Below are 27,808 nucleotides of genomic sequence, written 5' to 3'. Positions count from 1 at the left end.
GCGGAGAGGTGCTGAATTTTCACGGATGAAAGAAACTAAGGGCGAGTAAGAAGAATGGTCGTTATCATTTTCAAAAACGCTTATATTTTATTCAAAAATATCTCGACGCACTTATAGCTACCTATACGTATGCATCAGCTCTGGTATCTGTAAACTACGTAACATTCGGCATACATACTCGTATGTACATATTCTCGAAACGGTGAACTCGACAGAGTTTCCAGGCCGAACTCTCGCCTGTTCCTCTCAATGGACGCTTATCGTTTCTAACTGAACGAGTTTCGTATATCTACAAAGCGCGCTCTCACTCTGTCTCTCCTATCTACCTTTCCCGATTCAATGTTAGAACTTGTTGCCTGTTATGATTATCGCGATAATGATAGAGTAACTTGTTCGATTAAATCTATTCTTTAGACCTACGGTCGAGCTATTTTACGAAGTCGATCTCTTAATCATATAATACATGTACAAATACACCGTAGAACGACCAAATCTCGTCTCTGGAAGTGAATTTTCTTTTCATCCCTGACTCCACCAACATTTTACTTAAATTCCTGCAAACGAAATTTGGACGTTCTACGGTAGCTGCAGCTTTCTTTCTAGAAATTGGCACTAAGAATTCAAAGACAGAATACTGTTGGTAAATATCCTCTAACCCCCCTCCCCCCAACACTTATACATTGACGATCTTATACCCCTATTAAATTCTTGTTTAACACATCGTACCAACCATAATTCCAAAAAAGATTCAACGAGTTTGAAACATATTCGAAACTGATCATTCACACACCGTTACAACCATAAATTTCCTAAAATTCTCTTATCACTGGGTCTACGATCGATCGTACTAGTTATCGTCGCATGATCTACTCATATATGATCTACTCTACATGATCTACTCATATACGGAAGATCGCGAGACTCAACGGCATTTAACGGCTAACATGCTTACTAATTCGAAAACGCGAGTCAGCTTGAGTGTACTTATCTACATGGAAGACGAACGTGGCCCGTGGAGGGTGGCTGCCACCCACGCGGAAGGAGCGAGGAAGACGAGACGCGTTTCGAGCGAACGATAAGCACCGGTGTACTGACTTCCGCGTGAAACTCTCGCTCGACGGTCGACGTAATTAATTAAAGGACAAACTTCACTGTCCTAGCCGCGCTTCTAATTCTAATCTTATCGGTGTTCCCTTGCCGCTCGAACGATGCCAGTGTCATGAACTTTTCTGCTAATTTTCATTCCTTTCACTTTTCCTGTAACGCTAGTTTATCGATAGTAGTACCAATTTCATACGAATTTCATCCTAAAACACAAATTTTTTATGATTTTTATGATTGACAAAGTTTTCGTTTGTCACATAGCACTTCAAAATATCATTATTAGTATTATAACAATAAAAATCTGGAAAAAATTGCTGGTTTGTGTTCCAGAATTAACATGACAATTACTTTCACATCTCCAGTAGGTAAAATGTGGAACGATATACATGGGAAGAGGACAGTTTTCATAGTTTAAACGAGGAGAGGAAAAAAGGCGCACAGAGTAACTGTGTGAAGCTAATTGGAAGTTTAAATTGCATCCGGAAGTCCAATCGGATAACAACGTTTCCGCGAGGATCTCTCGCGTTTGTTTTTCATCGGCAGGTTGTTTTTGTCTGAAGAAAATGGCTCGCGAATAGGACATCAAGAGATGTGGAAAAAGGATATATGTCAAGGAAGATGGAATATAAGCATAATGACGGATTATACTACTGGAACGAATATAACAAAGAAAAAAGAATGGAATCGTGGAGAGGAAGCAAAGTTCCGACTCTATTCGAGTCGTCCTTTTAAATAAGAAACGGCTATCCATGTACTATTATGTTCCCACATTCCTATTTTTCCCTATAGATTTCTCTGTCAAAGTTTGAATAAAGATTTCAATTTTTATTTTATAAACCAAGGTTCCCTGATAGCAAATTCGATGAAATTTTTAGCCGAATTAAAGTTAAACTCACGGCATCGTACGAGCGACGAAAACGCCACGGAAATAAATAACGCGTTCAGATGTTAATATTACATGGCTTCAGCTCCATGAACTGATAGGGCACGTGTAGCGTGGTGTTGTTGTGTTCCACCAGCAGGTGACCTCGCCTGGGAGACGCACCCACGACCAGAACCGTTTCACCCTTCAGGAGCACCACCTCCCCTTCACCCTCTTCTGAAAGAACAATAACTCCACCCGTATTTGGAAAGCAAAACCAAATGCGTAGTACGATGAATCCAGGGAAGAATCATTCTAGAATAAATCGAACCACTCTGCACGAATAGAATTAGAACTCGAATCTTTCATCTACTAACACAACTTAAACAAATTCTCCAAATTTTTCATAGGGCATTGTATTTCTTTGAATCATTATCAGCGATCAATATATAAATATTCTCTAATACAAAATTTGACAAAAGGACGAAGTTGTGCTATTTGAAATCAATATCTAGTAAATCGCTAATACACAAATATCCCCTAACACGATGCTTAAATTTCCAAGTTTAATAAGATCAATATTTATTAGAGCAACCACCTCCTTACCTGGGAAGGGCATCTTCATGATTCTAGTCTGCGGATAGCCCAACTTTGTGTTTCCAGTCACGGTGTACGATCTACTGGGCGGTACCGGAGGTGGTCGTTCCTGCAACAAAGTTCCATTTTGTTTCACAACCTACAGTCAAGGCCTTGGAACAGAGATCTCCATAAAAACATGCCAGCTCTGCTTACCAAATCCAATCCGAATAAGGTGCACGTTTGCTGGATCATTTTCTGGTCTGCGCACTTCTCCGATGGATCGGGAGGTGGCGTGCCAGCGATTGGCTGAGGCCTAGGTCTTGTTCCGGTTCCGGTACCCGTGGCAGTGGTAACGTTCCTTTGAACGGTTCCAGTATTAGCAGATGTGGGTTGTTGAGGCTTTTTTTGACCGATACCAGATGTTACACCTATAGTGGTTTTCCTCAAAGGCCACCTTCTCCGCACCCGCCAACCTCTCCACGTGGACTGAAAATAGGTAAAGAGATAATTTAGCGTTCCTTAATTAGTAACTCTTTTTTTAATGTAAGGTGGAAGACTTTTGATTAGGTAAGTTTTATTTCTCCTTGTGTCAAAAGTATTTGTCCCAAAATTGTTTCTCTCAATAATTATTTCTATATCTTCAAATGCAAGAAAATTAAAAAACGATATTTTGGGAGTAAACGATTGGAAATGATTCCTATTTATTGTTGTAATAATTCCAGATGGAATACCTCGATTGGAAAGCATTTAAAAAGTGGAAATGGATCAAATACTTTAAGGAGCTCTGAGGATATTAAACAGCATACTTCTTTTAAATGAACAAAGAACACTAAACAAGAAATAGCGGAAAGGATTTTATTAACGTTTCGTTGGTAATTAAAAGATAAGGGCGTCGCGAAAAATCTCATTACCTGTATCACGGTGGCGGCTTTCCTGCGTGTTTCCGAGCGTAGGTTCTCGAGTTGTTGCCTAATGCCCTCGCTGAGGAAGATGTGCCTCTTGCCAAGCGCCCAGCTGGTGCTCGCGCCGAATTTGCTCTTCAGTTGCTGTGCGTTCTGCAAAATGAGCTTCGTATCCTCCACCGCTTGCTCCTCGGCACGACGCAGTTGCTTGAACGGCGCGATCAACCTGTACCTCGCATTGAACGCCTTGAAACGCATCCGATGCGGATATCCTGCAATTTTTTCGAGCCGACGCCCTCTTCTCAACTAAATGTTTCAAAAGAATAATCCTAACAATCAAATAATAAACTATTCTCCTGTCAATAGTACATTTTGGATAAGAATTAGAATCGTTCAATTGAAAGATTTATATTACGTCTTTGCCGCCTGATATTTTTATCGTCAAAAATTATTATATAATGCACTGCACAAAACACCTATTGTTTCAGTCATACATCTACTACAATTTTACATTGTATACACGATCAACTCTGGCGATACAACGCTAGATTGATTGATTAAAAATAAACAAATGTTAACGTCGTGTTGAACGATCGTAAATTGATTGAAATTTGATTGAAAATTGACTTAAATGTATGAAAAATTAACTTATTTTTATTATACATACTACATACACATTTCTAAATCTGAGAAATTAAGAAACATTCAACTCCCACGACTTCCAAAATTCTACTATTTTCAGGGAGGAATCATTGACAGGGATAAGATCAAACGCCACAGGCGATAACAGGCAAAGAGATCTACCACGCGCGTATGTAAATTCCCTGTCGTAGATAGTTTCAAGACGTACCGCCGGCCATTAGATTCACCGTCTCGAGAACCTGAAGGGATCGTATCTGACGCATAGTCACGCCTCTGTCTAAGTGAAGAGGCGTCTCGGTACCGTTGCTCCTAATGCACCTGACAAAGTGGGGCCTCGCGTGGACCAAAGTCCTCAGGAGATTATCCAGCCTCGTGTGGAAGTCCTGCGTTAACGTGGAGATCGGCTCGTCTCCGTTCAATCTGAAAGGAAATTATCAACGATCGCTCTTGCACCTCGTAAAAAGCCTGCCGACCAAAAATTTCGAATCACATTTTAATTGTATCTACGTAGAATCTCCTGCCAATTTTATTACTAATTTAAATAACTTTTTAGAAAAAAAGATTGTCTAATATGATAGAATTCTAAGCTGATTTTCTTGTTTTTTAATTCTTAAATTTTATGGAACAAGTGGCGATTCCAAATTTTTGGCTGTGCGATCAGGGTCTTTTTCTTACAGGTCGGTATGGGATGTGGGCGATATCCTGAAGCTGACACCCCTGGGCACTGTATCGCTCGCGTAGAGAGCTTTCAGTTCGCTGCCAAACAGATGGGTCGCGAAACCAAAGCTACACGTGTGCTTGTAGAATACGGCTACCAGATCGTCGGGAACCACGTCCTTATTGGTATCTTTATAGAAAAATTCCGTATTTTATGGTGTACCATTGTGAATAGGGTTTTGAGGGGGATGCCTTTTTATTCTTCGGTTTCCAATATCGAACTACGTTTGAGGTTTGCATTGAGAATTAAATTGAGAATTAAATTCAATAAAGATTTCGATATTTTGCTTCATATTAAAGATAAAACTTGATAAACATTATAAAACAAGCTTCCCACGAAAAAAAATATAAAGAATCATTGTTGATTTAAATAAGACGTAAGGATAAGTATAAGAACATATATGTACATTAAAAAATATTATCGTCCACATACCCAGAAAATCGGAGGCATCGTAAGTAACTCTGCCAGCGAAATGCTGGATCCCAAATGACCTGCAATCTACGGTCCTAGGTTCGAACAACCGTGGATTCTGTTTGTGCTGAACCTTCACTTTCGCCACGTAGCTCTCAGCAGTGCCACGAATCGAACATTCGACATCCAGCATACTCAACAGACCGGTTCTCTACGAAACAAGTCGGAAAATCCTCGTACTACATGCTCCTCGATCGTTTGAACAAATCTCAGATTTGAATGAATTATCGAAACTTCTTAAACGCTCACCAGAGAAGAGATGAGATCGATACATGGCACGTTATCGACGTAGTCGACCTCCACGTCGCATCGAATGCCTTCATCGCGGCAGCTCTCGATCGAGCTCTTAAATATATGCGTGTTGTAGAAATGTTGCATGGTTTCCGCGCATAAATTGATGCACAGATGCTCCAGTTGACTTGGTTTTGGATCCTCGAAACCAAACATGTCCAGGATTCCGATGAAGCCATCCGTCGCGTGCCGTACCGCGTTGTTCAGCGCGGTCATGCTTCTGGAACCGGTACCACCTGCACGTGACACGAGAGATTGCGACTAATAGAGAAAAGAATAAATTTGGAAGTAATGAAACCTATAAGGGTGGCAATAGGTACGTTTTAGTTAAACAGTTAACTGATGCAACGTCTTTGAAAAGTATGTACGTAAAATGTGTCGCATTGTTCACGCTATATACAATTTCTTCATAATAATTATTTATATTCTTTTCTTTGTTCGTTTTATTTCATCTTGGCTTCCAAATATTCAAAGCATGTTAAATTAAGTCTTCACTAAAATTGTAATTTAAACAGCAAATTGTAACTACTTTTTACGCATGACGAGTATACTCGTCATAACACAAAATATTGCCATTTCTTCATGACGAGTACGTGTTATTTCATATAGCATGCCTTTGCTAACCCCGCTGCCTTATAATATCGAGTCATATTCAAGATACAAACTGGTTCCGATGCAACAAGGATAAGATTATATTTGCAACAAAGTTGAGTTTCAACGTTAATTTAAACTTTAGTTCGTTAATATTAATCCTTACCAAAGATTAATAGGTACAAATTATTATCATTCAACATAACTTTATAGCAGTGAAGTGAGATAAGGCTCACAGTTAAGTTACTAAAAAAAATTTTAAGGCAAGGGGTTAATTTTTCTTCCTTAAATAAGTTGCAATTGGGACAAAATTTTATTTCACATTCCTTAAATAAATTCACTTATTCGTTCAATCTGACAATTTTAATTGTGTCTATCATACCGCTCATAATTATTCGAACAATTTCAATAGTCGATGAACATTGCTTGAACAATTTAAATTTGAGACACGTACGACTTTTTACCAATAATACGACCAAACCAAAATCTATTAATCCGACAGAGGGTCGTATGTGTTAACAATAGTAAGGCACCAAGTGACTTTTAATTAGCTTTTATACCATAAAGGAAATACAATAAAAAAAGATTCGAATAATTATAAGAAAATGATTGAATTGTACGTATACTCTATATATTATTTGTAGAATTATTAGTCATTTTCAAATGACCTATTGTACCACAAATTCTAGACTTCCACCTACCTGCAGAACTGCCAATAGTGGACGCATGTTGACTGGTCACTTCGGCTTGATTATGAACAGATTCATTCGAGTCCGACGAAAGTGTACCAAGGGTGGAACCTAGCCTCTTCAGGCTGTTGGCTCTCCTGACGATCGTAGCGACGGTACGGCAATACAGAGCTTTGGCCAGCGAGTCCCTGGTCATGTTAGACTGCATAAACAAACACCCTTCAACATGGTTCCGCTCCGACCGATCGGCGGCGTTACAGCACAGATTGCACGGAATGAGTTAACAGTACCATATTTGCGTCGCAGACCGACTTGACCAGCTGGCCACGGGCATTGTGCGTCCTCGAAGTGAGTCCTCTAAGCAGTGCTGGTGGTGGCACGCCTAGAAGAGCCGCGACAGAGGCTAATTCGTTCTCTCCGATGACACCGACCTCGACTCCCGGTCGATCCGTGAAACCAACGTTGCCCAGGATCAACACTGCCGCTAATACTCGCACTACATCTAAGAAGGGTATACCTAACACACCTATAAATAATATTGTGTGATAATTGAATTTGGAATATTTGGAAAATTTTTTCTCGAATATTATTAAAAAACATAATCTTCAGGATTAAATTGTAAATGATACGTTTTATTCTGAGTGGCAATAGCTATCCAGATATTATTATATCTGTGCACTTCATGATATATTGACTAAAATTTGGAATATGAAATGTTGAAGATTAAGGAAGTTAGAGGAAATTTATTGTAGATTCTATTAAATAATTATGTATTATCTAGAAATATAGGTGGGCGATTATTATACCTAAACAGGCCTTCCACGCTTGGAACCTAATGGCATCTTCAGCTTCGTCCTGCCTAGTGTCTCCATGCTGTAGATACCTCAAGTTCTTTAGATTGTAACCCTCCAAATTAAGTTTGACTAGCGAATAAAGCAAAAACTAAATAAATATTCCAATAATCAAACATCCTATCGTATCAAAACCCAATTCTCTACCTCGTTCCTCGTGCGACAAGCCGGCTAACATTTGGTAAAATATGTGGTAATTCTTCTCGTCCGGTAGTGGCCTGATGACTCGCGTTTGGTCCAGAAAATAGCAGTGTATCTTCGTTCTGTACAAGGCACCGTCCGTAACCTGGACCTCTATAAAGTGACCCTAGAGGAACAACCCCCATAATCAATTCTACCCTTTGCCAGAGGGAAAAGGAAAAAGAATGAACTGTCACGTACTATCCTAGAACTCTCCGAGTTGGTGGCAGTCTTTGCAGATCCCAGAGATCTAAGAACTGTGAAGGCCGCTGCCAAATGTTTGAAGGCGTCCGTTTCTGGACCACCTCCAGCCACGTCGAACAATTGCCTAAGTAACAACATAGAGGCGTATGTCTTGCCGGAACCACTGGTCCCTAAACAGCAACAATTAACATATAACTCTCAGAATCGTCGTAAAATAGATCAAATAATACACATGTAGAAGATAGATCTAAAAGTAAAAGAGATAGTAAATATAACAAGCTGTATAGGTATTAAATAGATTAAGAAGATTTGTGGATGAAAAATGTCGGCTGCTTACCGGAAAGAATGATGGCCTGGGGGTATCCGGTTTCCGATTGCTGTCGCACGGCCTCCTGAACAACTTTGTTCAGTTGGGGCGCCAAAGGTACGGCCCTGGTGCTCGTTAAGGTCAATGGATTCCTGACGTCCGTATATGGATTGATACAGACCAGTATGGGGCCCACGTTCGTCTGAAACGCGTTTCGATTATCTACTCGTCCGATTGTCGGTTCGTCCACAAAGCGTCTTGACACGCGGCGATCGCGGTACAGCCCTCGTCAGGGACGATGCGAAATGAGACTACTTTTTCCTTCACTGTCCAGCCGTGTTGCTTTTTGCATTGTTATTGCGTATCGGACGCGTGGGTTATGGATGCCTAGATGCCGCGTGCTTTGCAACCAGCCATCAGACAAGATTAATCGCAGCTCGATCTTGCTGAGCCTGATTATACCAAGCTGATACTAGGGGCATCTATCTTGTCTTTGTTATAACGTAGCACTGATCACCGCGAAATTATTCCACATAGAAAAAATTTGAAATTAAATTATCAACAGAAGAAGGGGGGAGAGATAAGTCACTCACTGGAAGAAGCCTTTCTACGATCTATTAAAAATTGTTTAGATCAAGAATGTTCATGCATTTATTGGATATTTTGTTGCGCGAAAATAATTAATACGCATAAGATATAATATCTGTCGATGCTTAATCGGCGAAACAAATCTGCACTGAAATTGCATAAAAATTGGAATTTGCACAAACATCTCTGGTCTACTAGTAACGATCGACTTTTCGTCACAAAAGAGAAAGAATACATCCTTGAACTACGTCTTTTCTAGAGATCTTCGTCGAGCGTGCCTGAACAAGATTCACGAGTTGATATTTCAGTATGCATCGCGGTTTATTTGAATAGCATTCTGGAAGAGGGTTGGAAGGACGCCTGGAAGTATGGACACTCGAAAATTGGGACATCTCGGGTTGGAAAACGAAGAGTGGACGAGAAGAGAGGACGATAGCGCAGTCTGATGCAACAATGTACGAGCGGCGAGGCTTTGGCGGGTCTCGATTCCTATTAGAAGCCCATCTAGAGAAAGCAACGCCACGCAGGATGAACAAAAAGATGAAAAACGCCCGAAAGCCGAGTGGGGAGAGAGAAAACCGGTCCCACGTCGGGCCCCGTGGCCTCTGATGTTCGCCTCGATTCCCTTGTGCTGCGAGCTTTCGTGCAGCTAGCTCGTACAGTCGAGCTTAGATTCCTTTTGAAATTCAAACCGGTGTTAACACACGTGTTTTACATCATTCCTTGTTGATTCTGATTTTTCTGTCTACAGCGATTGGCGACTGTATTTGCATACTCTTTTACCATAAGAATCTTTCATGAATATATTATGTGTACTATATGCACCATTTTGAAATTTCACATTAATATTGTAATGAGACGTGACTATAGTGATTATGTCGACAAAGTTTGAAATAATATCGAAAATGTATACATAGAAGATATCTGTCGCAAGCATAGACTTCGCAGAGCTTATTAAAGCATTTAATTAATACAATATTTAATGAAGTCACGTTTAGCCTTGTTATACGATAACGTTATTCGTGCCTCGTTACAGTGCTAATGAAATTGCAAAGTGTATCGTTAACACAGCTAATTTATACACAAAAATATTCAAATCCTCTGACAATTTACTGCCTGTATATGTGTACTTATGGTTTCATCGCGCAATATACAGTTCGCAAATAAACAAATACGAATGTAAATAAATTCCAAACATAAACAAGTCCTCCAATGTAAACAACTGATACAAAAAAAAACGATTAAAAACGATGAAAAGAAAAGTGTAAATAAACAAGCACGGAATGCAAACACGTGGAGGATGTAATCAAACGATTGGATAATGAGAAAGGAATAATTAATCAGGTGGCGGATATCCGTAAGAAAATGACGAGCGCGTTCGTTTGCAAAAAGTAATTGCGACAGGAGCTACAGGGACCGGAAACGGAGCCGTTTTTGCGTCCATCAGAGCAGCTCGGTGCAATCAAACCGCGCGATATCTGTCCACGGTCAACGAGACCATCGACAGACTTTTTCACCCGAGGCGTTCCCTTTCTTTCGCCTCGGTTTCCCCTCGTTTCAACGACCTATTGAGAAACTCCCGATTTCTCCTTCGAGCACACGGCTATCTCTGAAGGGGATACTCGGTCGAGACCTCGTTAAATTCGACAACCCGATAGTACATCGGGCCGCCCGAGCAACGATAATCGATAAACCAGTAAAGGGAGGAACAAAGCTCCTTTCGAGGATTTAAGAGTTAGATTAATTGATCTTCGCGGTGTTCCAAGTATGAAAACTTCTCGAGCGTTTTCACGATTTTACGAACGTTGCAGATGTTAAATGGTACGGTACAGTATCTTTGCTAACGGGGCATTCATCTCAATTAGAAGCGGCGCGAACTTATCGTGTCCTGTCGTCGCTATCGAGGCCGAGAGTGATTGATGCACCGGCCGATTCAATTGGCGAAGGGCAAAGAATGTGCGGCTCGATTAGGTGAAATTTGTGCCGATTATCGGAATGTCAGATTACGGGATACCAACATAGAAGTCGAAACGAACGCGCCGATATCATTGTGCTATGATAAAAAAAAACTTGAACTATCCCAATATCTACGTTTTTCAACATGTAAAATTCCTCGATTCTACCATTAGTCTGACTTTAAATAAAGTAAAGTAAGTTAAATAAGTAATTAAAGTATAAAATTCATCTTCGGGTTATATATTATTCTACATTTGGACTACAATTATTTTTAATTCCAGATAGCCATCGAATGAAAAAAATAGTGTAGAAAGAAACACTCACGTGGTACTGTTTGGCACAGAATCGAGCCTGTAGACACTTGAGCACCGCATCCTCCGTCAGTGGTCCAGGTAGATGAATGAGGTCGTCCAAGGCCGTGGAGGTTGCAGGCCCAGACGAAGCCGCGGTACCTTTCGGAAGACATCGGTGCTGACCCTGATTGCTCTTCGCGTTTTTCACGTCGGCGATAATGCTCGAGATCGGTGGCGAGCGTAGACAGCCCAACGCCGTCACGCACGACACTATACCGTCGTCAGAAATCCTATTGTGCCGCTTTGGTGGATCCAAATCTGTTCAAAAACGCGAAATCCTCTTATTAATAACTTTTCCTATTGGTAGAAATGAAACATAACAGGTTGTATTTATTTGACAAAAGCTAGTTTAATTTTAAGTCATATAATCGCCTAAATTGTGAAATATTTTACGGTATCAGTGAAAAATGGAGGCAATTGCTTTGTGAAGTAGTCGAATGATGAATCAGCGTTATAAATTTCTCGAGGACGAAGTAGATATTTGGTGCGTAATGTCTGTGTGTGCTGCACGAGGCGTGAAGAGGTTAGTATATCAGAGAATTTTGGTATATCAGGCAGCAGAGTCAGAGAAAAAAGATGAAATGTTATAGAATACTAAGTTTAAATGTTACAACGCGTTACCGAACATTTTCCAGGTTTCTTCCTTGGAGAAAATACGAGAAAAATAGGTCTGAATGGCAGCGACCGAGGAGCGTTCGAAGCGTGTTCAAACGAATCGCGGCTAACTGTACCCGCGTGCAATTTCGCCAGGCGGGGCTCGATTAACCGGAAGGGATCCGAGATCAGATGCAGCATAGCGAGCCACGTGAACTGCTTTAGTCGACGCGCAAATATTTTTATTCTTCTCGGCTGGAAATCGCGCGAGATGGGGTCGCGTTGAAATAAATCGCAACCTTTCGCGCTGCGATATTTTTTTATATTTTTGTTTTTGTCCATCAACCCGAAACGGATAAAAAAAAGAGTGGGAAAAGGGGGTGGGGTGGAGATTTAAAAAACAGTAGACACAACCTGGACCAAAATCCAGGGGCCAGAGGAATGGTAAATAAATCATAAAACGTTCGACGAATCGTTGGGGAAATGGCAGCTCTGTAAACAGACGCGTTTACTGTTCCGATGATTTCGCGGGCAGAGCTTCGAACTCTGGTTATTTAAAATATCATCCAACCTTCGCCAATCCAGGGGGTGAAAAGGCTGCACTCGCCTGCGCTCTAACGTATCGCGAATTAACGTAATGACGATATTACGCGCCGTTTAAATATTAACGAGCTCGGAACGAACTCGATGGATGTCCACATGAACGATCCACTGTGGACAGTTACAATTTACATATATAGCATGATCCGTTTTAATTCGCAATAATCGCCAGAACTCGTCGCTTGATTATAGCCTTATCCGACGGAGTTACGTAAATTTCATCGTAGATCGAGTGATCATGATGGAACACTAGATAATGTAACGAACGCTTGATGGATAAAAATATAGATGAACCGTAGTTTTCGCCGTTTGATCAACTCGGTAATAAAGACGTCGGATTGAAACGAGAATCTGGCTCGAAAGTAATAAAATTACCTATCGATATTACTATGATATAACATTTATACTTATCCTAGAATTTTAAAGCTACGATATTTCCTAGTTTTCAATATTTTTCCTAAACCACAAATTTTAAACTCGACTCAAATCCTGTCAAAAATTTCTCATCTGCACTGTCATCGTATATCTCCAAGTAATAATATTCCTCGACTTCTCTACAATATTATAATCTTCAAACTGATCTTAAATTCCGAAAAATTCCATGCTCATTACCATTTTAAAGTATCCTAAAACTATGTAAAAATCCTGAACCAAGTCCAATATCTGTCCTGTACTACGATTGCCAAACATAATTTTAAAACTTGCAAAAACACACACATTCACATCCAATATCAACATCACCAGATTCAACCTGTTCTCTGTAAACCAGAATCACCCAGTTGCACGCATTTCCTAGCGAATCCCCAGTACGGTAGTAATGCAGCGTCCTGCATCGACCATCCATCGAGATTCGCCAGGACGCGTGCACAGCGTGCACCGCAGCATACTGACCGGATATTAAATTATTAGCCGCGGTCGAGTTGTGGCTGAGCGTGTTCGCGCCGGCGTGATTGACGTGCGGATGGACGATCGCGGACGCCGTCAGCGTGTGCCCCGAAGGATGACCGAGGCCGTGGGGCAGTGTGCCGGAAAGCGGTAGCGTGGTCCTTGGTGGAACAGCGGGCGCCGGGGATGACGGAACGCCGCCTTTTTCCGGGCTCTTTGACAGGGGCGCCGATGCACCACTGTTCGGCCCTGAATTGTTCGGCGGCTGGTTCACGTGCAGCCGGTTCCTCAGGGTCACCAGTTCCGTGCTCAAGCTCCTCAGACGTTGCTGGAGATGCACCGCTTCGTTCGACGACGAGGCATCTGCAACACAACGGATTACGTTAGATCTAGTTATTAGAAGGTGCATCTTTTGTAATTTCGATTTTGGAAATTTTGAAATCGATGGAAGTTTCCCAGAAAAAAAACTCTGGCAAGTGTTTTAGAGGAAATTTTGTCTGCACTATACGGAAGAATCTTGATTATTAGGAGAATGATTAATAAAACGATTATAAACGATAAGAACGATTGGGTGGAAATGTTAATTGATAAGAACTGTTACATTTTTAATCGGGTGTCCCAATTTAATTTGCTCCTGTTTAATACTGATGTCGATAAGAGAGTTTATAATAAATGATATTCTGAGATATGAATACAAGATTATTCGACAACGAGACATCTGTAACAGAACGGATTACGTTAGATCTGTGCATGTTTTGTAATTTCGATTTTGGAAATTTTGAAATCGATGGAAGTTTACCAGAAAAAAACTCTGGCAAGTGTATTAGAAGAAATTTTGTCTGCACTATACGGAAGAATTTTGATTATTAGAAGAATTATTAATAAAACAATTTGGTAGAAACGATATGAACGATTGGATAGAAATATTAATTGATAAGGATTGTTACACTTGTGGCGGGTCGGTATCAATAGGACGCAGACAGGTCGAGGCATCAACGCGGCGCAACACCTCCCGGGCGATCCGCTGGTACTAACCGCCAACACTAGAGGGCTACGACGACAACGAGTTTGTCTAACTCGCTAGCGGTCGAATATACGAGCGATTGATACAAATACCGCACCTAGCGAGACTCCCTCTACGTCTAAGGCAGGGACTACCAGGCATAGCCTTACTGACGAGTCCACCGGTAGTCCCAGGACGAAACGCACAACCCTCTTTTCATCCGCCACACACTTTTAATCGGACGTCCCAATTTAATTCGCTCCTGTTTAATATCGATGTCGATAAGAGAGTTTATTATAAATGACATTCTCAGATATGAAAGCAAAATTATTCGAACAGTATGTGTCATAATTATTCGGTCTTTAAAATCAATCAAATTTCATTTCAATTTCGAAGCTTCGTGAAACATTTAAATCCTTCTATTTATTGAAACCAGAATAAGGCCAAAGCATACGATAACCAACCACGTTGAATCGTTAATTTTTATCTAAACCCATGAAGATACGCACGAACGTTATTTCATACAACATCCGCAAATACGAAAGAGTTAATATATTCACCGGAACGAAAACAGTCGAAATCAAAATTCATAGGGGCGGCAAATCACCTGCGAGAACCAAATTTTCAAGGGTCCAAAGAACATTTACCCAATCGAAAAGCTCGTCGATAGGCTGGCAAAAATCGTTGGGAGTCGGGGATGTTTGTTATGCGCGCTGGGTGGTTGGCAAACGAGGGTGCGCTCTCTCTGGCGCCGATAAAAGGGTTATTGCACGTTTCGCGAGCGCCATGGCAAACAGCGGCTCGCAAATTCGAGGCCGAGCCTCGTTTTCTAAATGAATTATTTCTATACGTGAAATGGCCGAGAGAGGACCTGGCCTCTACTTTTCGCCCCGCGTTTCCGCTTGAATTTTCCACCGTGTCCACATTATAGGCAATTTAGCCAGCCGCTAAAGGTGCAACGAACGAGCCCGTTTCGTTAATAGCCCAGCCCTATGGAAAATGTACTTAGCGCGCGAACACGCTACCCAGTGTGTCCACGTGAATATTTCACGTGAAAATTGTATGCGTCACGTAATCGGGTCGATCCTGAAAAATTCCTCGCCACTCGTTCCCGTGTCATTAGCCATTGATCGTGCCCCATGGAATTATTCATTTAGCTTCATAATAGCGCCACATGATAATATTCTGCGAGCTCGTTAATGTACAGTATGGATCGATATGCGTGGAACGATGGGTTGGCTGATTCCTCGCGGAAGAATGAATAGGAGACCATCTACAGTGTTATCCCCCTTTCATTAGGATGAAGTAATTCAAAGGAGTAGAATTTTTGGTTTCTCCTTTTTTACTAATTAATGATCATCTTTGATAAATCTCTATTGATTTTCCCCGTCGTATGAAACTAGTAGACAATATTATGATAAAACCGGTCGTTCGTGTTATTCAGATATGCATACCACAAACGAAGGACTTCGTTTAACAAAAATTATTCACAGTCGATCGTTGAATGTTCAAATAATGAAAGATTTTTCTACTAAAGTAGCAACTAACAAATTAAGTAGCTTTGAAGCTGAAACGTTAAAAATTTCTTATACAGATTTCTATCTTAACGACGTAAAAATGTCCAATAAATAAGAATTTGGAAAATTTTCGAAATAGATATAAAATTAGATACCCGATTTGCCAAACAAACATTAATTAAGAAACCGAATTCTTATGATTTAAAATTATAAATAGCTCGTAAATTTCCTAGAACGAGACAAATTTGAATTACAAACAACTCTTCTTCTTCTCCTTATCTATAGCTTAAGCTGTCCCTAATGGTTGGAACGTCTGCGAGACAAACTACCAGCTAATTCTAATCACCCGATTCTCCGAACTCATCGATCAGACTCGTTATCGCGGTATTCGCGTTACAGAAAATCGAGGAATCGCCAACGTGGAACACTAAAAGGCTCTTTTCAACGGATACCAGTTCGACTGGTTTCACGAATATGGGACACGAGCGCCTGGTTCCGTAGTTTACGCAGCACACAGATACGCTGTCGATTTGTCATAGCGAACGAACGTGTTCGTTTTCTAAATGTTCCGATTAGAAACCAGTATATCCCGTCCCGCGGAGAAACGCCGTCTAATCTCCCCCGAAAGTCGATGGAAAATTCAGATAACAGCCTGTTCCTTCGTTGAAAAGAACCGCCTGAACTATAATCGAGCTTATGTCTGCTCGAAGTGAGCTCGAAAGTGTCTAACGACAAATGCCTGGCATCTTAAGAATTTAATTCCTTGGAGAAATAGAACTATGGGGAGATTAAGGGATAATTGCAAGAGGAAGTTTGCTGACAGCTGCTTTACTTTTTTCCTTTGGTGTATTAAGGTGAAAAATACACTTCAAAGAACACCTGTTCTCTCATCTATGTAATTATTACAGTCAACCTGCTAGGCTGACTTTTTCATCCGATTTATACCTCGGCCAACGATCGTTTGGCTCGTGTAACGTTTTCGTGATTAGTACAAAAAAGTAAAAAAATAAAGATCTTCTGAATATACACGAAGCGAGTAAGAACGTATATGACTTGATAGCAATTAATCCACCAATACTATACCTGTACATAATTCTATTCGTATTGTATCAAAGAATTATACATGTACACCGCAATCGTGAAAATAAGTAAAAATAAAGCTTGGATGGTTGAAAAGACACAATTTTAATAACCTGAAATCTGCTACATCTTCTCATATTAGAAAATATTATGTGAGAAAGACTTCGTTATACTACTCCAAAATCGAATACAAAGTCCACCTGAAATTAGGTCTTCGACCAACGCTCATTCGACACGCTACCGATCAGCTGGCAGGAAAAGAGTAAGAGGAGTGGATATTTCTTTATTTCATCAGCCTTTGATGCGCTCTGTGAAAGACAGCTGTCGATCGAACGTCAAAAGGTCATAGAGAAACGATACACCTGTCAACGAACCTGATTGCACGCTCGTGACAGATTCTCGGTCTCGAGGTCTCGCTTCAACATCTCCGCTATTGTGTCTTAGATTAACGGTACCCAGTGGACGGCTGTCTGCAAACAGAGTCGCGTTCGCGCCGGGAATACCGAGATCCTCGCGAGTTATTCACGAGAAGAGGAAGCAATCCCGCGAGAAAGGAAGCAGAGAAGACAGAAAGCAAGCGTACCAGACAGACACAACGTTTCTCGTCTCTCTTGGAAAAGTAGGAAAAAGAAGTAAAACCACGAGGTGCCATTCTCTCTTTTCGCAAAACTCGCAACGACGCCGCCTAAAGAGGCTGGAAGGAACAACCGTCCATTTCTTCTTTCTCTCTCTCTCTCTATTTTCTTTCTTGTCATTTTGTTTTCCTCTTTTCTCTTTTTTTTCTATGTCTCTGCGAGAAACATTATGCGAGAGAAAAAGTTCTTGGTTTCCAGCGGGAATAAAGCGACGCGTCGAACGTCAGGCCAAGAAAGTGTGACTTTCGACGAGTCACCAGCTTCGAGGAAGTAATCACCCCCTTTCGAACTATGGCACACGAGAAACTAGGATTTACGAGCGGCCACGCGAAAATCACCACCATAGTGCTCGTACACTTGGCTTTTCGCTCACTCCGGTCTCTGACTCATTCAGAGGATTCAGGGGTTTGGCCATTTTCATTCATCTTTACTTGCTACGCAGGTCGGGACTCGTTCGACCCTCTTTTTTCTCCGTTTAGCCGCGAAGCTTTTTGATGCCCGTTAAAGAACGTCTTTTATCAAACTTACGAATGGAAAATACACGTATTTCTACATTAATCTCTACCTCCTATTTTTATGTGTACTACAAATCCTGAAAATTCTTATTTTCACTAAAATACATTCTTGTCTTTTATCAAACTTACGAATGAAAAATACACGTATTTCTATATTAATCTCTACCTGCTATTTTTATGTGTACTACAAATCCTGAAAATTCTTATTTTCACTAAAATACATTCTTGTAATATTATAGAATCAAGAAGAAGAAAAAGAGGTAGAAATTTGAATATTCATGGTTCTGGCATAAAGGTGTCAATATATGCGTTGTTATTTTTATCTGGAATCTAGTATATGAAAGAAGTTGACAATTTATTCGAGCTAGAATTGCTAGTGGCTACAGCGTTCTTCGTGTCTGGAAATGCCGATTATCGAGCAGACACTGTCATCGAATACCGATACTATCGCATGTCTGAGAATCGGAGACGCGAGACCTCCGTGTAAATAATGCAACGCGCGTACCGATCCGCGAGCCGCCGTTAAATAACTTATTTCCAAGCCTGCGAGCCTGTTACACAACTAATCTCGTATCCGGAAGTTGGTTGTCACAGGCGCCAACGGAACCGGTCGCATAAAGCGAAACAACAGACGTTGGATCAAAGAGAGAAACTGTCTCCATAAACGAATTATGGCAGACCAGAAAGTCCGTGATTCAAAGGAAGAGATCAAAACGGCAAAGATCCAAAAGAAAATCCGAGAAGGTCCGAGGAAACTAATGAGACGGATGAAGTAAAAAATGAACTGCGGCTGAAACAGCGAAGAGAAGGAAAATAGCTGAAAAGAGGGTAAAGAGCGGAAAATACAGTAAAGGCGAAAGAAATCGAGCCAAAGCAAGAGAAGAACAAAGAACACGAGGATCAAAGAAAAATATAGATCTACTAAAAAACAGATGGAATCAAAGGGAGGAAGAAATTAGAAGAAAGTCGGAGAAGCGAAAAGTAGCGGCAAAGAGAAAGAGTAAATATCAAAGAAATTGAGAGAACGAGAGGAAAGCTAAGGAGAAAGGGGGGCGGGGAACGAGTAAAAGAAGGGTAACTAACGCGAAGAAAAGGAGATAACCAAAGACAAACAAAGGCGAAAAGAGAAGTTCAGTGGAGAAGAGAACAGGAAGTAGTCGGAAGACCAAAAAGACGCGTCGTCGAGTGGAGTGGGGGCAGAGAGAAGTTCTAACAGCATGAACAGAAAAGGTGAAGAAGAGTTTGGAGGATGGCGGGACATGGATCGTATATCACAATGAGGTAAAAGTTTAGTGGGCCGTTTTACGAGCTAAATGCATCGCGATCCATGAAACTCGACTGCACAGGGAGCACTTTCAGTCGCTTTCGTCGATCGAAAGCGATACTAGAACGATCTTGATTCCCGTAGGGTGCATTGTGTGTACGCTCTCGGTCAAAATGTATTTTAAAACGGTGCAAAAGCTTGGATGGGGAAAAAAGTGCATTTTTTTACATTCAACTCGATACTTGACAGGGATAGCATGATACCAATCGACGGAAATTCGTCGATGACCGATCGAGATGCCGCACGAAATTAATCCCTTTTAGACGGCAGCCGATTGGCCAGCCGATCGGGACCCGAGCTTTCGTGAAAAATTTACGCGAATTCCCGGAATACCGCTCTCGAAAACACCGGTCAATTCGACGAGGAAACGATAGTACTTGGATGAGCTGGCTTTTAACACTATCAAATACTTTATCGGCGCACGATGTTTTATATTTTTGTAGTAGAGCTACAGCCAAATAAAATAATACTTCGATAAACGAGATTCTATGAACATCCAACACTTCCTGCAACATCCAGCAGCCATGGGTTAATGCAACTGTTTCCTCGATCGAAACAGTGTAATAAAAGCCAGACCGGAAACAGAACGGACAATTCGACAAGAGAATGATGGAAATTCGATAAACCAGCTCCTAACACTATGAACTATTTTATCGACGCACAATATTTTATATATTTCCGTAGCGAACCGAAAAGCTAATAAAACAATTCTTCTATAACAAACAATAACCCGTAACCATCTAACACTTTCTGTACGATCATTCGAATAACCATACCTAATGTAACTTTTCCCAGAGTCAAAGCGTCGAACAAAAGGTAAGCAAGAGACAGGTCGAATCGATGAGTATGCATCGTATCGATGATTAATTATCCTCGCCACTTTCCACGGATCGTTCTAAACGTCGGGGACGCCTTTCCATTGGAAGACGTGGGTTGTATATGAAAGAGAGAAGAGACAAACGAAAAGGGCCTGGCAGGTATACACCGGACGAGAAGCAGGTCCTACTGCGGCGGAATTAAAGCGAACAGGTACCTTCGGGGCTGAATGCTCGTTCGGAGAAAACAGGTTCTTTTTCGTCTTCTTCTTCTCACGGCCGTCTACACCCTCTTCGCGTTAACTTACCGCACGACGACGAGTCATCTACCAACGATGAAGAACAGCGGAGCGAAACGAAGGGAAAGAACGCGCGGTGCCGTCTTTTACCCGCGACTAGGGACACGTTATGTATATGATCGGGACCAACTACTCGTTTATCGCGTCTTATTTAAATTCAAACTACATTCGCACCATGGAATCGATCCTCTTATGCGCGCCTTGCCACGTGATATACGTATATTTGTAGTATTCTTAGTAAATAAAAACTTAAGGGATGTAAAATATGAAGAAATATTAGATACATAGAATCGTACACGTAGCGTCGCTATTGATTGACAAATGATTTGTCAACTGTGTAATTCAACTGTGTAAGATGATAAAAATTAGTTATAAATTTAATTATTATAAAATGATCTATAGAAGATATGCAGGGAGAACTTGGTGATTTGTAAACTAATTTTTTTCTCCGGGATTATTTAAAAATTACATTCATCGGGAAATAGAATAAATTGTGAAAGAAGTGTGTGAAAATTTGTCTAATATTATTTTTCATAAGTGAACGCATCGCCTATGATAAAGATCGATAAGAGCTCAGAATTAAAACTTTCAAACTACGAAGTAAAATTCAAAGTGTACGGCAGTTTCATGCTCCGTATAGTTATACGTTATACGATAGTAAGTTAAAATGCTTCGATATTCGATAATACCAAGAAGACATAATCTGTTTCAACCCGAGTAATCACGAAATCTTAGTAAGACGAGTATTCGAGAAATTCAGAACGAAGGGCGAAGAAACGAAAAGTGCGAAGAAAAAGAGAATGGAAACAGCGAAGACTATCTTAAACACAGCTGTTCGACGCGACCGGTCAGATAAGAGGGAAGACGAATCGATTGAACGGGATACCTCGCATTCCTCCATGGAGAAACCGCTTCATTCCTTCAAACGCGAGTCAAATATAATTCAATCATCGAATCGAAGCACGTTCCTTCTTTCCCCGTTGCATAAGACGAAGCTTTTATATTTTCATACACGAACGCTTATATTGTTTTCTAATTTGGCGAATTTTTAACAATTTCGTAGACTTAGAACAACAGATTTAACGCGACAATGTCGTAGTTTTAGAGTTTAGACGGTTAAAATCGGACGTAATCGGTTTTACACGTGGTTGCTACTCGATTAACGCGTAACAACGAAAAGAGTCGAAAAGCCACCTCGGGAAAAAAACGTAATCGAGCCACGAGTGAAGTTTCAACCGGTGGAAAGACCGAACTAACGACGAGGGTAAAGCGAGTAAAAAAAGACACTGGAGAAGCGGGAAAGGGGATAAAAGCGTTTTACGGCGGCCGCGCGCCAGGCGAAATCGAAATTTCTAGCCGCCGGTCGAGCCGGGGCAAATAGAACGAAAATTTTAATTGGAGGATGGCAAGAAGGGGTTGCAGGGAAAAAACGATGCCACGGAAAACGCTGGTAAGCGGAGAAACGGGTGGTTTCGAGGCGAAACTTTCAGTACGCTTCAAGTTCCCTGTAATTCGGCGGTTTACTCTTGTTCGAAAGGATGTAAAAAGAGCATAGCGTCTCTTTGAAAGCTTCCAAGTATTAACTTTGAAGAATTATAGCTTTTTATTAGCTGCAAAAGGTTTTTTTGAACTTGAGCAAGTTTCTATCTCCCTTGCGATTTTTTCTTTGAAGAGAAAATATTCATGGATTCATTCTGACGGATCATTTCATAACGACCCCATTATCTCAAATTTTTCACCATACTCACGAACATGCATCCATTAAAAGTTAAGTAGCATTTTTTTTACTCCGAGTTTGAAATGTTGAGGTTGACTAATAGAGGAACAAGTGGATGAATTTGTAATAGAAAAATATATTGAAATAAGTACAGGTATGGTGTGTACTAATCCAGATCTTCCCTCTTTCAGTGTTACAATACAATAGAATATAATAGAGAGCACGTTCATACATTTATAGCGAAGAACATTACGAAAAAGTTAACCTTGGTGTGTAGCTCTGGCTGAAGACTACAAGAAACAGCAATAGAAATCTACTCTTTCGTTTCTGGACGTTGTAACCCAAAATGACATTTATATTCGAGGACATAGTAATATGGACCTCACCTTTTTTTTTTCAATTTTTTTCTTTCACTAAATTCTATTCTTTTCGTAACAACGGTCTCCAGGTCACGGCTATATAAAAGAAAAGATGTAGAGTTTTTATTGAAGTAATTACTTCAACATGAAAAACCATCGTGGACAATGGACAACGTGAGAGAAGGGATCAGGCCAAACGAAAAATATCTTAAAATTCTGGTAACTGTAGACGAGACTACGAGCCCGGGAAGACGATCGAAAACAAAATTGTTGTGGGTAAGATGGAAGAGGATAGCGTGATCTCGAGAGGCCACAAATTTCCGCGGGCATGAGACAGACTTGTGGGGCTCGTGCATTATCTCACGCGAAACGATGACGTCGAGCCATGGGAATGTGTGTACCTTCCGAGAAGTCGAAGAAAGTCGACGGATACGCGTCGATGGCTACCTTTTTCACGACCTTTCGAGTGAAACCGAAACTCCTCCTTGACGCTGGCTAGCGTCGATACACAAAGGAGCCCAGAAGAAGAAAGAGACGGATGAGTTTCTGTGTGTATGCGAAGGAGCCCGGGCTCAACCTCGGGGTCTAATCAGATGCGGGTTAATCCAGGCTGTTTCTCTACCCTTAAGGGTCCTCCACACGTAGGAGAGATCGGTCATTCTCTGACCGTGCGAACGTTTGATTTCTTAGTTTGAAACTGAATATTTGAAAATGATTGGGTTGATTTGTTAATGATAATTTACAATTATACTGCGTGCAAGTCGAACGATTTAGATCCTGCGTTGTTACAGACGCGTTGGTTATAGCTTTCTTAAAAATTGCTATTAATTTCAAATGCTATTAATTACCTGATCTTACTTTATCAATGTATCGTACCCAAAGTTAACTTAATTTAGTTTGTATTCAAAAAAAGAGATTGTAACAAAGAAAAAGAATTTGCTACAAAATGTAATATATATAAAAGAAAAGGCTGTTACCGTTAGTTTCGGTGTAATAAGCATTTTAAGGACAACGAAAGTAAAGTCGAAAGGCACACAGTGACGTCTAAAATTGCATATTTCATTTGCAACAAGTTATTTTACCAGATGCGGAAGGTCGGAATTATTAAAAGCAACGCGCGCTTATGCACGAAGAATCTAGTAAACAAGATTTAAGAAAGCTGGACACGCCAAAGCGTTTAAGCGAAACGACGGAATTATATGAAGTCCGGTGGCGCGGGTTTCCCTGCGGTATAATGCGAAATTACGACGAAATTCGCGGATAAACCGGCAACTTTATGAACCCGGAATAACCGGATTTTTTCACTAAAATAGCCTAATTGTGCCACCGTGTTGCTCGCTTCCTCCGCCATTTCTTCCGGGATCCATGACGTTAAAGGAGACGTCTCTGTGCATGAAACGAGACGTCTCTTTTCACGCGAGAACGAAATAAATGACGCCACAGTGGACGTATCAAAGTATTAAAGTGGACAAATATGACGCGCGTTAATTACTTCTTAATTTCACCTTGTCGTCGGGCTACCGTTAAAAATTTATATCTGCGACGCACGTCATCACTGCGAGCAATAAATGTAACAGCCTTGCACGTGTAACATTATCAAACCGGAAAACACGACAAACATCGGACGAAATGCAAGACACGCGACAATTTCATGGATTTTATTGATTTTCTCGGTATTGTAGTTGGTGATAGGTGTAATGGTTTGGCGTGAAGGAATTTATAAGGAGGGAAGGAATATTTAATTCCTGGAATTATTCGTACGACCCTACTGTGTTGACCAAAGTGAGAAATTAGAAATTACAAAACATCCTTTGTAAGCAGGTACATTGAATACACAGATTTCCACCGTGTATATTTGATTGAATCGACGTTTATTAAAATTTAATCTGGTTATTTATATATAGCAACCCAGACGATTAAATTGCCTGAACTATACAGACAGCTCTTGATAAACTGAAATTGAGTAAATTTAATTTGAATATTTTAATTTTTAGTTAGCGTTATTTCTATCGAATATATTTTATTTCTTGTTGTTGGTTTACGATGTTTTGTGATGGCTTATTTAATAGCGAGTGGTATAATTATTATACCATTTAGAAGTTTTCTGCAAAATAATTATAAGCTTAAAATGCAACTATGACTTGATAATTTTAATAATTATACAACGTAAAAGTTGTTCCATGGATTGGTAATATTTTGCAAAATAAAAACTACAATATTATAAGATCCGTATTGCGCTTAACTAATTTTTTACCATTTTATGAGTTGTTAGATTTCTACGTAACTTGAGCCAAATAATTAATCGTTACAGAATCCTTAATCATCGTCTCGAGCTTTTGGAAAAGCGCTCCATTTCTGCAATCCTCTGAAAACCTCTCCACAGTCGACCTGTATCTAAGAGGATATCTCCCCAGTTCCCATCTATAAATTTCGAAACGTGTCGGAGAGTTAATTATTCAATCCCGTCGAAGACGTTGAATTTTCAGTATGAGCGCCACTTAAAGCGACCTGAACGGAGAAAAATACACCAACACACAGGTATCATTGGCCGTGTACGAGTGTGTAGGTTCGTCAGACTATCAATAATAGCCACACGATTCTCTCGCTTAGCGAGCTTTCAAGTAGTTCGATCGTGTGTTCCTCGAGTATGTCTCAGCCTCCTGAGCATAATTAAAATTGAATAAAAACAGAGACACCGTCTTGAATTTGAAGCTCGCCGTTACTTTTATTCCAGCAGCAATTTGAAATTCACTGTTTAAACCAGCGTCCACCGTAACGTTTAACATCCTGGGAACGGTTCCAAAAAAGAGTTAGAAGGTAGCCCAGATGGTGACCTAGCTTCCTCTAATGCTCGGCAATTTATGCGCATACGCTTCGTGCAATCTTGACCAAATCCACTGGCTAAATTGACCTTAATGTACCGCTATTTATGCTCGCTAATCAACTTCTATAACTCAGGATCACGTAAATCCTTGATGTTCATCTGTGCAAACCAACTTCTACGGTCTTCCAATGCGCGCGTAGACCAGAGATTTGACTGGAAACCTGCTCCCCAGGCTTCCAAAATCTCCAGAGTTCCCTCGAATGCGGCAATATAAATACGAGCCAGAACTTTGCATATCGGATATTCTTTCTGGAATTTTCTGACTGGCACTGAGATCAAACTTTCGCTTAGGAAATAGATCCCCAATATCGTCTCTAGTGTTTCGAGGTCCAATTCTGATTGCGGCTGATAACTTTCAAACTTTCTCAAACATCCAATATACTTGGAAGTTTCGAAAATCGAATGAACTCAAGAAGCCAATTTCTACCAAAACCTTATCAAATATTTCAAGATCTCAATTCTAATTATACCTGATAACTTTCAAACTTTCGCAAACATCGTAACATCGATTCCAAACTTTCTACATATCTCCCCCTTCATATTTTCTGATTCACGCTTAAACCAACCTTTCATCCAAGAAACTAATTTTCGTGCCCCAAACTTTTTTGAATTATTCTAATTACATCTGGCGATTTCTAAACTTCCTCAAACGAAGTACCAACTTCGAAAACATCCGTCTGAGACATTCAACGGATCCCAAGTTGGTTGCTAGCATAATACTAGGCACAATGCGCGCTCGTGTTTACCTGGTCGCGTCGGTGTGCGCACGTGGTATACACCAGCCAGCGGGGACTGGACAGTTGCAGTGGATGTATACTCGCTTAGGCCGTTGCCCCGCATAAATCCGAGCGAGAGAGGATTGCCAGGAGTCCAGGCCAGGAGTAGTCCCCTCCGCCATGAACTTCGTCCCGACAACTTTCGAAGATAGGTCAAGGGAGTCCACCAGGACACGGAGAATCTTCCTTCCGAATATAATGTCCTTCGTTGAACATAAACAGATCGACCTTTGCTCACTGAACCTTGTGTTTTTCGATATGAACAAGTGTGGAGATTCCAAGTGGTTCTCTGGGTTGGTAGGACTGCTTCAAAGGTAGATAATGTTTGGTTAACCTCTTTGAGAAGAAATTTATTAGGCTCGGAGTAAGATAACGTTTTTTTATTTTTAGATTTATCTATGTATTTTAGATATTTTGGAATGCCAGAGAAAAGTAACGCGACTCTGCTGGTCACTAGATAACATTTAGTGTAAATCGAATACCTTCCACTGTATTTATTTGATCTAATCATCGTATCTTTTGGAATTTGTACGAATAAAGTAAAAAATAAACGTACAAGAGGTTTAATGCCTAGACACCTCCGCAATTTGATCAAGTTGAAATAGAAGATCATGATATAGTGAAATGTCGTATGGGATAGCGGCTGCTATAGATTTTGATAGAATGGGAATGAGATTGATAGGGCACACGGTGGTTTTGGTATCTATTTTGTGGTAACTGTACAGTCGAGTTTTTGCGACGGATATAACGTTCACTTCTTTTTTGTTATTCGTTACATTTTTCTCATATTACTATCGATTCGAGGGGAGAGAAAACGAATGGAGGATAAGATGGACCAATATGGAGAACGTCGTTCACCCGGAGGGATCTGTGGCTTAAGGTCACGAGAACGCGAGCGGTCGACCGGTTGCCGAAAGCGATCGTTAACGACCCTCAAGGCTACGCGGTTTAACCAGAGGCCCTCGGAATACGTTCCGCGCTAGCCATTAGAACCAGTTCTAGCAAAAAATTTCGTAGAAAAAGGCTTTGAAGAATTCCAACTATCTTAACGTATTCCGAAAGATACGTAAAAATGTATCGTGCTATGATAGGAACAGAAGTTTCGAATCGTCGTTATCTGAACCGATAAGTTCTTTAAAAGCGATCGAGCAACATTTAATGATCGTGGAGAAAAAAAACCGAGGAATCGACAGGCTTTTTAATGACGCAACAAAAACTAGATACTAATTACTCCGCAAGATAATTCCTGAATAACGTGGTACAATGTAACGATATCTCTGGGGATCTCTCACGTCCCGAAGACAATTATGCGTGCTTTCCTGCAAGAAATATAATTACGAAGCCGGAGGCCGCGTGACCGTTTCCTGTCCTCATTCTATCTCACTTCTATTCAAGATCCAGACGCTTTTATCCACGTAATTGCGATCGTGCAATCGACGGCCCATTCCCTGTGACCGTATCAGTCTCCTCTGAAAACCTAGTCGATGTTACTCACTTCCACGAACACCTCGACTATA

General features: G+C 40.7%; 1 protein-coding gene across 1 annotated transcript in view; it reads right to left on the bottom strand.

Moving 5' to 3' along the window:
- Window positions 1-83: 83 nt before the first annotated feature.
- The window catches only part of LOC117230137 (unconventional myosin-IXb), a 90,720-nt gene continuing 62,995 nt past the window's right edge, over window positions 84-27,808 (bottom strand). Inside the window, exons 5-20 of the mRNA XM_033487259.1 lie at window positions 13,374-13,730; window positions 11,260-11,546; window positions 8,422-8,593; window positions 8,082-8,254; window positions 7,848-8,007; window positions 7,656-7,772; window positions 7,140-7,375; window positions 6,862-7,051; window positions 5,528-5,805; window positions 5,240-5,429; window positions 4,765-4,936; window positions 4,298-4,509; window positions 3,457-3,719; window positions 2,759-3,031; window positions 2,573-2,672; window positions 84-2,203 (exon numbers count right to left, since the gene is read on the bottom strand). Coding sequence (XP_033343150.1) covers window positions 2,046-2,203; window positions 2,573-2,672; window positions 2,759-3,031; window positions 3,457-3,719; window positions 4,298-4,509; window positions 4,765-4,936; window positions 5,240-5,429; window positions 5,528-5,805; window positions 6,862-7,051; window positions 7,140-7,375; window positions 7,656-7,772; window positions 7,848-8,007; window positions 8,082-8,254; window positions 8,422-8,593; window positions 11,260-11,546; window positions 13,374-13,730 — 3,338 coding nt within the window. The 3' untranslated portion in view covers window positions 84-2,045. The remainder of the gene's footprint in view (window positions 2,204-2,572; window positions 2,673-2,758; window positions 3,032-3,456; window positions 3,720-4,297; window positions 4,510-4,764; window positions 4,937-5,239; window positions 5,430-5,527; window positions 5,806-6,861; window positions 7,052-7,139; window positions 7,376-7,655; window positions 7,773-7,847; window positions 8,008-8,081; window positions 8,255-8,421; window positions 8,594-11,259; window positions 11,547-13,373; window positions 13,731-27,808) is intronic.

This window comes from Bombus vosnesenskii, unplaced genomic scaffold (assembly GCF_011952255.1).
Source record: "Bombus vosnesenskii isolate JDL3184/JDL3185 unplaced genomic scaffold, Bvos_JDL3184-5_v1.1 scf7180000013266, whole genome shotgun sequence".
Classification (NCBI taxonomy): domain Eukaryota; kingdom Metazoa; phylum Arthropoda; class Insecta; order Hymenoptera; family Apidae; genus Bombus; species Bombus vosnesenskii.
Note: the sequence above shows the minus strand (reverse complement) of the source record. Positions and strands in the feature narration are given on the sequence as shown.